Source organism: Apodemus sylvaticus, chromosome 9, assembly GCF_947179515.1.
Source record: "Apodemus sylvaticus chromosome 9, mApoSyl1.1, whole genome shotgun sequence".
Taxonomy (NCBI): domain Eukaryota; kingdom Metazoa; phylum Chordata; class Mammalia; order Rodentia; family Muridae; genus Apodemus; species Apodemus sylvaticus.
In genome coordinates, this window is record NC_067480.1 from 24039879 (window position 1) to 24054798 (window position 14920).

At 47.1% G+C, this 14920-nt stretch overlaps 1 protein-coding gene across 1 annotated transcript in view; it reads left to right on the forward strand.

The window, feature by feature from the left end:
- The window catches only part of Asb18 (ankyrin repeat and SOCS box containing 18), a 64497-nt gene extending 56217 nt beyond the window's left edge, over nt 1–8280 (forward strand). Inside the window, 2 exon segments of the mRNA XM_052192934.1 lie at nt 6067–6180; nt 8095–8280. Of these exon segments, the coding sequence (XP_052048894.1) occupies nt 6067–6180; nt 8095–8280 (300 nt within the window).
- Nucleotides 8281–14920: the final 6640 nt, after the last annotated feature.

Genomic DNA, 14920 nt, shown 5'->3' on the forward strand with positions numbered 1-14920 from the left:
CTCTGCTATCAAGAGGGCCTCAGAACCTACATAAAAATACCCAGATGGGGCTACATGCATGCCTGGAACCCCAGCATTTGTGGGCCAGACTTTGGGAGAGAGGCAGATCTCAAGACCACCCTGGCTAGCCAAACCACGCTGCAAGCTTCAGGTTTAATGAGACAGTGGGTCTCAAGGCAGGAATTCAGAATTTAACAGAGGAAGACACTGAATGTGCTATGTTGGCTTCTGCATGCACCGGTACAGGTGTGGACACCCATGTACTCATGTGAATGAAGCACACACCCAAGAATAAAGTCAGTGGATCTCCAGGGTCAGAACAGCAGAAGAGGAGGAGAAGGAAGAGGAGGAGGAAGAGGAAGAAGAAGAGGAAGAAGAAGGAAGAAAGAAGAAGAAGAAAGAAGGAAGAAGAGGAGGAAGAAGAGGAGGAAGAGGAGGAGAAGGAGGAAGAGGAAGAGGAGGAAGAAAGAAGGAGAACAAAAGAAGGAAGAGGAGGAGGAGGAGGAAGAAGAAGAAGAAGAGGAAGAGGAAGAGGAAGAAGAAGAGTCTAACACCTAAAGAGTGGAGAAGAAATGTGTTATCTAGAAGAAAAGTCAAGAGCTAGGTAAAGATGGCATCTATGGTCTGTGAAGACAGAACAGGCTAAGGGCAGTCAACAGAAGGATCTGACGAGAAATAGGCAGCGGGCATAGACTAAAGTCAGGGTGCTGTTTATGCTGCCTGTGAATCCTCAGGCCCCCTCCCTCTGCTCCTGGTTCTGGTCTGTGTCCTGCATGGCAGGAGGGAGGGCCCCATGTCAGCTGGTCTGTGCCTGAGGGCTCTGCAGATAATTTAAGGATGGAAAAATAAGAAGGCATGCTTCCTCTCCTCTTGTTCACTCAATCCACACGACTCGTGCATGTCCTCTCCTGACTCAGCAACAGCTTTCCTGGTCCCAGACCCCACCCAGCTTACAGCCTCTGCCAGGCAGGCCCTGGCTTGACTTGGTATCAGGCTCCTGGGATAGTCAAGGTCTCTGGACTCTAATAAAATCATCCGTTCAACCCCTGAGGTACATAAAGTGGAAGGACACCAAGAGAAAGCATCAAAAAGACACAAAGGACAGACTGTAGAGCCAGCACGGGTCTCAACCTTCCTAACGCTGCGACCCTTTAATACAGTTCTTCATGTTTTGGTGACCTCCAACCATAAGAGTCTTTCATTGCTACAACATAGCTATAAGTTTGCTACTGTTATGAATCATAATGTAAATATCTGATATGTGCCCTCCCCAAGGGGTCATAACCCACATATTGAGAACAGCTGCAATAGATAGTGACATTAGTCAAGATGAACCTAGAATAAGAAGATCAGGAGCCACATCTAGAGACTTAATAGAAGAAAACTCACTGTGCTAAAAGCCTTAACTTTTAATTCAAGGTTAAATGAGTATTCTTGGCACGTAAAGGACAGAAAACATAACCTAAGATATTCTAGTGCAACTGTTCTTAAAATACATGGGAAAAAAATCTTAATAGCTCTCCAATCAGAAAACAGATTATTTCTACAGGTATAAAAAACAGGCTAGACTCAGATTTCTCGACTATAATATCAGCAAAAGACAATGAAATATCCTCTAGGTATATTGAGACCTAGGTCTCAGATAGCCAAGGATGGCTTCAAATTTGCTACATAGTTAAGATTGGCCTCTGGCATGGTGGCACACTCCTGAGGTGGTGTCGGGAGTAAGGCACCACGTCAGAGTTTTACTCGGTGCTGTGAGGTGGAACTGGTGCCTCTTGGATGTTAGGTGTGTGCTCTACCAAATGGAGCTGCATCCTCAGACTTCATCAGCATATTTTTTCAGCTGAAGAAAAACATTTTTTTCAGGGGTGAAGAAACACATGCATAGAGCAGACACAGGGAGAAAGAGACCCTCCGCTCAGGAAGCTGAAAACGCCTTAACAGATGTTAAAGGAAATGTTTGGACGCTAAGACTATTAGACCAAGGCAAGGTAGCTCTCATTGAGTGCCGTAAGAAAAGTATTTTCCGATACGAACAGCTCAGAAAATATATCCTTTGATCCTTTTTTTATTAAGAACAAAATAGTATTTGTATTCTATTATTTATTCAGCAGATACATACGAGTACCCGTCAGGTGCCAGCGAGATGCTATGTACTTTGGATAAATGGATGAGCAGATGAGAGAATGCCATTCTCCCTCTCTCAGGGATCCTGCAGTTAAACAGGGAAGAAAGACATTGTTAGCCATGAGTTTAATAAGGCCAAGGCAAGGAGACACTAACCTGAACAACAAACTCTCCTGAGATAGTGTTGTGTGTTGTGTCTCAGGAGATCACTTAGCACTACAGAGAAAGCATGCGCGCGCTCGCACGCACACACACACACACACACACACACACACCACTGTGAACTATGAATGAAAGCAAAGCAGCTGAGGTCAAGAAGGTTTTCAAAAGCAAAAATGAAGTAAGGCACAGTGGTCCATGCCTGTAATCCTACATTTGGGAAACTGAGGCACGGGATTGCAAGTTGGATATCAGCTTGATCCTATCTCAAAACAAAAAGTTCTGCCTCCAAGGTCTGAATCAGGGCACTTCCTTAGTGCCGTGGCATCTCCTGTGGGGTAGCCAGCAAGATCCCATCTCAAAACAAAAAGGGGAAATTAGGAAAAGTATATGGGCTAGCAGGAGGTCTCAGCAAGGTGATTGCCAACAAGCCTGGTGACCCAAGTTCAAACCCTGAGACGCACAAAGTAGAAGGAATAAACTAACTTCTGGCCGATGTCTTCCAACCTCCACCCACATCACTGGCACACATACACCCACATATGTACACAATAAAGGGATGTAGATATCTTTAATCATGAGAATTCTGTGGGATCTTTTTTAAATGCTACTCCGAGTCCTCAGAGTTAGTAACATGAAGGGTGTCAACTGAGGCAGGACAGACTGGTATTGGGCAATGCCCCGGCATCAGTGCCTTCTGTACAAGGCTGTGTCCACTCATCTTGGGCCAGCACATAGCCCTGCAGCCCCTTCCCTCAGCACTTCCAGCTTTATCTTGTTATTAGGGTGGACACGATGCTTCGCTCATATCCTGACAGTTTTTATGGTGGAAAGAAGCGGAGTAGGATGGAGCCATATGTTCAGAGCGGGGAGGAGTTAAGGTTGGTGGCCTTTAAACCAAAACTTGAAGGCAATGAAAAACACAACTGCACATGTCTGGGGACAAGCAATCTAAACAAGCAGCCAGCCTGTGACCTGAAACTGGTGCAGCCCGGGCTCTGTGTAGAGTAACCCAGGACCAAGGTGGACGAAGGTGGTCAGGATGATGAGGGCGGGAGATTGGCAGGGGCTCTGAGGGACACTGTAGGGATTTTAGCCACTGGTGATGTCTGCAGAGCAATGGCACCACTGACTGTTTCATAAGATGATTCCCCCCTCACTGTCCTGATGAAGAGACTAGACAAGGACAAGTTGGAATGCTGATACCGTGACCCACAGGAGGGACACCACGGGACTCAGGAAGCGCTCTGATTCAGGGTGGACCTTGAAGGCAGAACTGTGAGGGTTTCTCCACTCCAAATATAGAGAATGAGAGACATGGAAGTCAAAGGCAGCCCCAAGGCTTCCTGCCGAGAGTTAGAAAGATGGGTGTGCCACCTGCTAAGATAGACAAGACCAGGACCGGGGACGGCAGGTAGCAGCGTTGGCACCAGGGAGCGGAGCTCAATGCACCCAGGCTAGAAGGAAGAAGCCATTGGATATTCAAGCCCAGAGCCCAGAAAGCAAGCGTGTGGGATGGCATGGAAAGCCAACAAAGTGGGTGAGAGACAACAGAGAAGAGATGGGAACAGGAATGAACAGAGAAACGCCCGTCTCTGAAGGAAAGAAAAACCATGGAGATGGGAAAAGAGCCCAGGAGAGAAGGGAAAGGAAGAAGCACAAGAGGATGAGGAAGCACGCACAAGACGACATTGTCATCTTGAGTGGGGAGCACTGACAGCCACTCTCCCCAGAGTCATGGGAAAATGGTCCTTCTGCCTTCTAAGCTCCCCTCAACACTCACCTCTAAATAGACTTCTTCCTGCCGCTCCTCCACTGTCACACTGGGAACACACCTGTGACTGGAGTACAGGGCGAGCTTCTCATGGTGCACGGATTCTCCTCATATTCTTCCACTGCCCACATCTCTTCACTAAAGTTCTCTAAAATGGAGATGGTAAACCAAGAAATTACAGGTGATTTTCATCCCAGAGAAGTTAAAGTAAAATGTGCTGATAACCATGGCAGAAATTGAAAGCATGACCTTATTACCTGTGACTAAGTACCAGACTTTAACAACATCAAAGGCATGTGTTGGCACCTGCTGCTGACAGTGCAATTCAGCAGCAAGGACTTTCCCTGGCATTAGGCCTGGATTTGAGTCCTTAAAAACACTTTACAAAATTATTCTGTCTTCTTAATCCCAATGATTGTCTACTTTTGAAATTCTTCCCAGTAACTAAGAGGACTGAAATTGGGGACTGGAGAGATGTCTCAGGGGTTAAGAGCATTGGCTGCTCTCCCAGAAGTCGCAGGTTCAATTCCCAGCTACATGGTAACTCACAGCGATCTGTAACTCCAGCTCCAGGGGATCTGACAGCCTCATACAACATGCATGCAAGCAAAACACCAATGTATATGAAATAAATAAATAAATCTTTTTTAAAAAAGAAGAAGAGAGGGGCTGGATATGTGGCTCAGTGGTAAGAGCACTGACTGCTCTTCCAGAAGTCCTGAGTTCTGTTCTCAGCAACCACATGGCGGCTCACAACCATCTGTAATGGGATCTGACGCCCTCTTCTGGTGTGTCTGAAGACAGCTACAGTGTACTTATATACACAAAATAAATAAATGAGTCTTTTAAAGATGAGGAAGAGGATGAAAAAGAGAAGAAGTAGTGGCATATGACATGCTACTTTCAAAATCAAACATAACAAAAAATTAGGAATAAGATGGAATAGGATGATTAGACCAACTATCAATGTTGTTGACAGAAAACACAAGATGATAGCCAATGTAATAAGATTTTTAAAAAAAAGTAATATTAATATCAAAGATGAGAAAACATTGACTGCATCTTGACTTATCTACCTAGAAAATAGTGCTTTCTCTTCTTCAAAAGGACCCAGGTTCGTTTCCGGTTCCCAGTACCCACGTGAGGCCCCTCACCATCCCTTGTAACTCCCATTCCATCCAGGTGATCCATCGCTCTCTTCTGACCTCCTCAAACCACATGGAGCACAGAATCTCAGGCAAGCACACACACACATACCTCAGTAAAAATCAATCTCTCTGGGTTTTTTGTTTTGTTTTTTGAGACAGGGTCTCACTGTGTACCTCTGGCTATCCCAGCGCTCACTCTGTTGACCAGGCTGACAGACCTCATGGAGAGCTGCCTGCCTCTGCTTCCCAAGTACTGGGATTAGAGGCATACGCCATAACACCGGGCTGAAATATGCCCATACTCCCACACAGATACACAGGCACTCCGTGAAAATAAACCAAGATCTTTAAAGTCAATTGATCCAAGAGTCCTATGGGGATTATTGTGAAGTCAAGGGTACGGGCCATGGCAATTGGGAAATCAACAACAGTAAAACGAGTCCCCTCCCCCCCGACCCCTGCTGCTCTTTCTTTTCTGACACTTAAAATTGAGTTGGAGAATTTGGACCACAATCCTCAGGCCACACTGTCCATAAAACTGCTTTCGATTGCTCTGAGCAGCTCTGTAGAGGCAGGGATCTGTTACCTGTCAGCATCCCCCCCAGCCCACCCCAGCCTCTAAACCTGACTGTTAAGGCCCAGCTCTGAGTGCACAGGTAACCATCCAGAGGATGTGGGCTTCCTGGAAGAGCCACTGGCTCCTGGACCTGGTGGGTCAGCTCATGTTCTGGAGCTGGCATTCTGGGTGGTTTGACCAGGCCTTTGAGGTCACAGGAAGCAAGCCTGCGGTTTTGAGCCTTTCTCCCATTGGAGCCCTGGCCCCTCACCCTGCATTGTGTCTCCCACTTTCCCCAGGTGCTGAGGACATGTGCACAGGTGCCCGCTGTCATTGAAGTTCTGTTCAACTCCTACACTCAGCTCCGAGTGTCTGAGTCCTGGCGGGAAGCCATCCCTGAAGAAGTATACCAGGTGAGATGTTACCTCCCTCCCTTTCTCAGGCGCTACAAGGAGAGAAGTCCTTTCTCACTTCTCTGCCTGGAGTTGGGCACTCAAACCCAGTGTCTCAGTTAGGGGTTGTCTTAGTCAGGGTTTCTATTCCTTCACCAGCATCACAACAAGAAATTTGGGGAAGCAAGTTGGGAAGAAAAGGGTTTATTCAGCTTACACTTCCACATTGCTGTTCATCACTAAAGGAAGTCAGGACTGGAACTCAAGCAGGTCAGGAAGCAGGAGCTGATGCAGAGGCCATGGAGGGATATTTCTTACTGGCTTGCTTCCCCTGGCTTGCTCAGCCTGCTTTCTCATAGAAACCAAGACTACCAGCCTAGGGATGGCACCACCCACAAGGGGCCCTCCCCATCTTGATCACTAATTGAGAAAATGCCCCACAGATGGATCTCATGGAGGCATTTCCTCACCTAAAGCTCCTTTCTCTATGATAACTCCAGCTTGTGTCAAGTTGACACAAAATCAGCCAGTACTAGGATTCTGTTGCTATGACAAGACACCATGACCACAAAGCAAGTTGGGAAGGAAAGGGTTTAGTCAGCTTATACTACCACATTGTTGTTCATTGCCAAGGAAAGTCAGGACAGGAACTCATACAGGGCAGGAACTTGGAAGCAGAAACTGATGCAGAGGGCAAGGAGAGGTGCTGCTTACTGGCTTACTCTGCCTGCTTTCTAAAAGAACCCAGGATGTCAGCCCACAGATGGCACCACACACAATGGGCTGAGTCTTCCCCCACTGATCACTAATTAAGAAAACACCTTGCAGCTGGATTTCATGGAGGCATTTTCTCAATTGAGAGTCCTTCCTCTCTGATGACTCTAACTCCTGTCAAGTTGACATAAAACCAACTGGTACACCCAGGAAGTAAAACATCTGAAGAAGGAAGACAGGAAAGTTGAGGGGAACAGTTGGTGATCTGTGGGCACTGCCTCTATGAACTCAACCAACCATAAGCCAAAATATGGGAGGTAAATTGGCTGTCCCCCAAAATATGCAGACCTTCATCATTTATTGTCATCTAAATATCACAGTATACAAGAGTCCTACATAGCATTTGCATTGTTGTAAGCATTGTGTGTAATCTAGAGGAATTGAGAGTAAACAGGAGGATTGTGTGTGTTTTACACAAACACAGGGCTACAGTGCATAAGAGACTTGCCCATCTGTGAGTTTTGGCAAGCTGAGGTTGTGGAGCCTCTGTTGACACCCAAGGAACATGGTGAAATGGTATTGAACATGAAGAACCAACAACCACCCCATGACGGCTTAAAGAGCACTGGGGCTCAGACCAGCATTGAAGCTACAGGTTCTGGCTTCTTTTCTAGGGACCCTGCGTAGGAACTGCAGATTATGACATGTGACCTGCAGTCCTGTGAACACTACCTCCACACATGACAGAGTCCAAAAGTGGCTCCAGGAGGGGAAGGTGAAAACACTCCCTTATAGAAGCTCTCAGAGAACATCCCCTAGGGTCTTAACTGCCCATGTTAGTGAATGTCTTACAAAGCCTTGAGCTGATGAGCTCAGATGGGATTCCTAAGCCCATTGCTGCACAGAGACAACATACCTGGCCTGCTTCAGATGGGTGGGGTCACTGCCAGAGCTGCAGGGCTGCTGTGCCAGGGGCAGGGCAGAAATCAGGGGTTAGACGAAATCAGCCCCAAACCATGTTCCTCTGATCCAATACCAGCTTTACTTTGGAAAAGCATGTCACCTCTCTAAGTGGAGGCCCGGTCTCAGGTGACAGCCCCTTTCCCTCTGCTGTGTCTCTCTGGCACTCGTGAGCCACAGTTGGCATGAACCACCATGGTTCTGCCAGGAGGAATGTTAGGCTCCAGACACCGCCTCACTCTCCCTCACCTTTCTTTCTAGACGCACAGGCCTTTCTACAGGTCTCTCTTCGCCTTGGCACACACCCCGCGCTGCCTGCAGCACCTTTGCCGCTGTGCCATCCGAAAACTCCTAGGCAAGGGGTGCATTCACCTTGTGCCCCGGCTACCATTACCCAAGACTCTGCAAAAGTATCTGCTTTTGGAGCCAGAGGGTGTTTTGCATTGAAACCACGGCCTTGGGGCTCAGGTTTTCTCTGCATCTTCGCCTTTCTGCAGAGACTCTATGTGAGGGACAGCGCCCTGGTATGAGGGTGCATATCCACCCCCTTCCATCTCCCAAGCAACCAGGAACGGCACAGACACACAAGCCTCAAGTACACCTTGAAATGGAATTGATAACTGTTACTATAGCTGGCAAGCAATGAAGAACACTGGCTGCTCCAGCACTGGGTTCGATTCCCAGCCCTTACCTGGTTATGCATAATCGTTCGTAACTCCAGTTCCAGGGGTTCCGGGGACCTCTATGGGCACTGCATGTACATATATGCACGCAGGCAAAACATTTGTGAAATAAGGTAAATAAATGTTATTTTATATATATGAGAGCTTCTGTCTCTTGGTTGGTTGTGAGGAACACGCAGTTAGTGGCACAGAGGCTGCTGTCGGAAAGGACCCTAAACCAAAGTCAGACTAAGAGATAATGAATGGTTTTCAAGGTCCAGCCCCTAAGGGTCAGCAGCGTGGGGACTTCCTCTCTGGGCTATTGACACTTGGGCTTACAGGAGAGGTTCCCATCCCTCCTGGAGCCAAGCCATTTGGAGAGGAACTGTGCCCCAGAGCATAGCAGACGCCCTGCTAGGAGGACACCCACTCCGGGGTCAGCTATACTTTCAAGGAGCCCATGGTGCTTGCAAACACTGGGAGAGCCTAGACTTCTCCTGACAACAGAGGATGGTGAGCCAGACCTCGGTCACTCTGGTGTCTTCTGCCTGTAGCCACCACTCGTGGTTCCACTCTGGTGAATGTTGGGGGGAGCCAGACTGAGTGGCCACAGCCACACAGCGAGAGCTGTCAGAACATTAAAGCCTGCACTCCCTTAATTCTTACATCCTTTGTCCTGGCGCTTCAACATAGGGAGCCTTGCTGGTCCTAAGAGGCAGTCCCTCCCATGACTAGCCAGTCCCTAGAGGAAGAAAGGAATTCTGCTGACCTGGCTCACCCAGGCCAACTAATCCCCCCAGGGTCCCCACAGTCACCTCCTTGTCAGAATCTCATGTGGGACCACTGTTCTGCCCAGACTTCACCGTGACCAGACACCTAGAGCAAAATGCTCTACCCAGGAGGCAGAGGGAGCTATGGCAAGTATCAGACACAAGGCCTGTTTGTCCGTTCTTGCCACCCCCCCCCCCATCCCACCTCCTGACCAAGCCTAATGCCTGCTGGGTAGCCCTGTGGTGTGGCGAGCACCTTCTTCTTGTAATGGTCAAGACTAAACTGTCTATTCAGCAGCAATGGTGTACTTGCCTTGTTTGTTTGTTTGTTTTGTTTCTTTCTTTTTTTTTTCTTTTGTCATTTTTCATGCTGGGGATAGAACCCAGGGCTTCTCATACCTCTGGCAAGAGTTCTACCACCAAGCCATACTGTAGCCCCACATTTAAAGGCAAGAACTCACCAGGGCAGTAGTAGCGCACGCCTTTAATCCCAGAACTTGAGAGACAGAGACAGGCAGATCTCTGAGTTTGAGGCAAGCCTGGTCTACAGAGTGAGTTCCAGGACAGCCAGGACTACACAGAGAAAACCCTGTCTTGATAAACCAAAAATAAAAAAATAAAGGCAAGAACTCTTTATGACCGCCTTCTAGAGATAAACCCTTTTCTTTCTAATTATTATCTTAGGATAAAATGCTCTGAGGTGAACTTCAGAGTAGATGGGTGCACGCTCCTACTGCTACAATGCATGAAGGGTGTTCAGACCCCAGCAAACACCTGCAATAAGGAATGTCTTAGAGCACTGGCTGGTTTTGTGTATCAACTTGACATAGACTGGAGTTATCACCGAGAAAGGAGCTTCAGGTGAGGAAATGCCTCCATGAGATCCAGCTGTAAGATATTTTCTCAATGAGTGATCAAGGCGGGAGGGCCCATTGTGGGTGGTGCCATCCCTGGGCTGGTAGTCTTGGGTTCTATAAGAGAGCAAGCTGAGCAAGCCAGGGGAAGCAAGTCAGTAAGAAACATCCCTCCATGGCCTCTGCATCAGCTCCTGCTTCCTGACCCGCTTTAGTTCCAGTCCTGACTTCCTTTAGTGATGAACAGCAACATGGAAGTATGAGCTGAATAAACCCTTTCCTCCTCAAGTTGCTTCTTGGTCATATTTTGTACAAGAATAGAAACCCTGACTAAGACACTCAGTAAAGTCAACAGTGAAAATAAGAACAGGGACCAAGTAGCATCCACCCTTTGAGAACAGCCATCACAAAGGAGATAGGCTGGATGAGCCTTGGTGAACTGTCACTTGTCATCATAGTGCCTCTTAGGGACTGGTAAGATGGCACCTTCCAGCTTCTTTGGATGGTCTGACCTCATCCTGCCCTTTGTTATCTGTCCAACAAAAAGAATAAACACCTCTTCAAGATTGCATTCAGATGGCTCTCCTGGTCCCTTCTACTAGACTTCTAGAAATCTCCATGCAAAAAGGAAATCTTGAACAAAGGCAAGAGTGCAGAAAAGTGCGAGGCAGGAGAGGGAGGGTGGACCATTCACCCTCTCCAAGGGATGGTGTCATACACTGGCAGCCGGAAGTCGGTAGTTCCGGAGAGAGTTAGGGACAGACCAGGAGACTGGTCAATGCCTCCAAGGAATCAGAACTTCAATTGAACAGACATGAGGAACCAGAGAGCAGGTGAGGAATTGCAGTCCTGGGGGAACACTGGGAGGTTGTTTATCCTGGGATGGAATTCAGTACACTGGACAGTGACGAGCAGCTTACAGTGAAAGCCCAGTGGATTCAGAGCCAGGCTGTGACCCACCATGTGGGTGCTGGGATTTGAACTTATGACCTTCGGAAGAGCAGTCAGTGCTCTTACCTACTGTGCCATCTCTCCAGCCATAGCTCAGCAGTTAAGAGCACTGGCTGCTCCTACAGGTGTCGAGTTCTATTCCCAGCAATCACATGGTGGCTCACAGCCATCTGTAATGGGATCTGATGCCCTTTTCTGGTGCTGAAGAGTCTGAAGATAGCCACGATCTATTCATATGCATAAGATAAATATATATTTAAAAATAAAAGAACAGTTATTGCAACTTGCTTATGTGTGCACCTCTTACTAGGTTAGGGGTGGTGAGATGTTGGATGGAAGGCAGATCTCCCGCAGCTTTCTCCACTAATACCTTACATACGTCTCTGCTGGTCCTAAGTCTCACTGAGGCTCAGAATCCAGCCCAGATAAAGAGGAATTCAACAGATCCTTCCTTCTATTCCTACAAATAATATTAGGAAGCAGAGAGAGAAGCTCAACCCTGGCAGTGACTCAGAAGTCCAGTCCTCATCAGACTCTGAAAACCAGAATGAGTGCTTGTCCTCTCTGTGGCCACACCCTCAGCCACCCTCTCCTCCCCACACCACCTTAGAAGATGCTCAGGCGTAGCTCTAAACTATCATGACACCCACCTGACTTAGTGTGGTTTCATTGCTGTGAAGGGACACCATTACCTAGGCAACTCTTATAAAAGAAACTACTTAATTGGGGCTGGCATACAGTTTCAGAGGTTCATTCCCTTTTTGTCATAGTGGGAAGCATGGTGGTGTCCAGGCAGACATGGTACTAGAGAAGGAGCTGAGAGTTCTACATCTTGATCTGAAGGCAGCAGAAGGGAACCTTCTTCTGTAGGCAGCCAGGAGGAGGCTATCTTCTGCACTGGGTGTAGCTTGAGTTTTATATATGAGACCTCAACCCCCCACCCCCACCCCGCAGTGACACATTTTCTCCAACAATGCCAAAGCAGTGGAGAGCTTTTGGGGTCAATTCTAGAAATTTGGCAAGAATTTGACAAGAATTTGACATTGGACCAGGGCACAGAAGTAAGCTCAGTCAGGAATTTGACTTTGGCCTAGGACAGGGAAATAGGCTCAAGATCTTGATCATCTTCATAAGTCCCTGAATTCCACAGGACTTTGTATTGCCTTGTCTGTTCCTTGACTTTGTTTTGTTTATGGCCTTGTCTGTTTCTTGACCTAGAACTGACCATATTCTTTTTACATACCTAGAATGATATAAAAGCAAGACTGGAAAAAAAAAAATAAACCCAATTCAGCCTCAGCCCTGGCTGCAGTCGTGTTATAGTGCTATCTAACTGTCTTTTTCTTCTCAATCCTCCCTCCCTCCCTTGAGACCCTGTTGACTAAGTGAGCTGGCTTGATCATACTCCCTTAGGGACAAGCATCCAAACACTTCAATCTAGGGGTGGAGCAAACCTATTTAAACCACCACACCATCACCACCACCACCCCCAAAAATTCTTGTGGCTTTGATCAAATACCTGACAAGATGCAATTTTTTAAAAGATTTATTTATTTATTGTATATGAGTACACTGTAGCTGTACAGATGGTTGTGAGCCATCATGTGGTTGCTGGGAATTTGAATTCAGGACCTCTGCTGTTCCCGTCTAAAGATTTATTATATTTAAGTACACTGTAGCTGTCTTCCAACACACCAGAAGAGTGCATCAGATCTCATTACAGATGGTTGTGAGTCACCATGTGGTTGCTGGGATTTGAACTCAGGACCTTCAGAAGAGCAGTCAGTGCTCTTAACCACTGAGCCATCCTAACAAGATGCAATTTAACAAGTTTATTTGATTTACGATTAGAGTAGATTCATTCCATCATGATGGGCGGTGGCATTCACATCCCATCCACACTCGGGAAGCAGAGAGATGGATACTGGTGCCCAGCTCACGGTCTCCTTCCATCCAAGCCAGGACCCCACTGCTGAGGGAGGGGGCCACTCACATCTAGCCTGAGGCTCCTCACAGGCATGCCTGGAAGTTTGTCTCCTAGGTGATGCTAGGAGATGCTACCCTGTCAACTGGATGATACCTGGCAGTGGGACCGCTGGGTCAGACAGTGGTTCTGCCTTCAGCTTTAGTTTTCTGAGCTCCAGCTTCGTCATTCCCACCAGCACATGAGGTTACAGACTGTCCTGTCCCCTCACAAACATTTGCTAGTTTCAGCTCGGTGTGGGCTTGGGTTTTGCTTTATTTTCCTTCTGACAGTTATTCATCTACCAAACCGAGTTCTTGAAAGTCCGCTAGAGGCAGAGCTTGGGCAGATACACCGTCAGCCTCTGAGGTTTGCCCGGCTTCCCGAGGACCTCATAGCCAAATAAAGCCAGGCAACTTGTCCTACACCAGCAGGTCTCAACCTGTGGGTCTCAGTCCATTTGGTGGGAGAACGACCCTTTCATGGGGGTCACCTAAGACCATCGGAAAACACAGATACGATTGATAACAGTGGCAAAATTACAGTTATGAAGGAGCAATGAAAATAATTTTATGGGTGGGGGTCAGGACAACCTGAGGAAATGTATTAAATGGCCTCAGCGTTAGGAAGGTTGAGAACCACTGTCCAAGGTTTTCTGGAGCTGTTTTGGACGAGGCAAGGGGAGCTTGGAGAGAAAGAGCTCTCTGATGCCCTACTCCCTCTGGCTACCTCCCTCTCTTTCTCTCTGTTGAATGTGGAGGGCTAACACATTCCTGATATGCAATGACTTCTCTTCATCCATGACCTATAGCCAAGCCATCTCAGTTGGCATAGACCCATGTGTAGCAGTGACATGCATAAACTGACCCTCCAGACAATGGGGAGGCTCCCCCTCTTCCACCTGACCGGTGAAGAGCATGACGTCACAGCTGCAGGTCGGTGGTCAGGAAATAAGCCGCCAGTCACCTGGGCTCTCCTAGGTGCCATGACACACAAATAGTATTCCGAACAAACACCGTGCCTGTATGTATGAGTTCATTACAACTGCCATGGCTGCTTGGCACGAACTCAATCACCACCCACATTAAATGGAATTCACTCGTGGTCTCCCAGAGTTGAATAATAGGAACTTGCTTTTTTTTTTTTTTTTTAATAGGAAAAATAGGAATTTGCTTTGTTTCAGCAAAACAAAAGTGACATGAATTTTAGGATGACTATTACAAGAAAGGAAAGAGGGCCAAGAGGAGGAAATGGAGGAAAAGGAGAAAGAGGAATAAGAGGAGACAAAGGCTAAAACCTAAAACAGGAAGAGTAGGAAGGCAACAAGGGGACGGTCATTCACCTGAGATAAACTTCCAAAACCAAGCTCCTGTGGGGTGATGCTGGTTCCGCTCACTTCTCTTCCAGCAAACATTATACACCTTGGTTTAGCATTATTATTACTATTATTATCATTATTAATATTATTATTTTGTCTCTTCTTCCCCCTTTATTACAGTTCACATTCAACACAATTTTTCTAGAGTATAGAACATAACATCAGTTCTATACGCTTAACATTTGTTTTTTTAAATTTTATTTTATTTCAAATGACTTATTTCATTTTTCAATTATATGCATGTGTGTGTTGGTGACAGAGCCCCTGGAAGCCAGAGGTTTTACATCATCTGAAGCTGGAGGTACAGTTGTGAGCTGCCTGACGTGGGGTGGGAGGTGGGGTGGAATTAAGCTTGGATCATCTGCAAGAATCCTACATGCTCCTGACCACTGGGCCCTCTGTCTCTCTCGCCCCTTAATGCTGAGTTTTCAATGGTGTACTTACTTGGTTTCAAATTCATGTGGAAGATCCTTTTATTTGCTACTTGTATAAAAAGGAGGGGGAAAAAG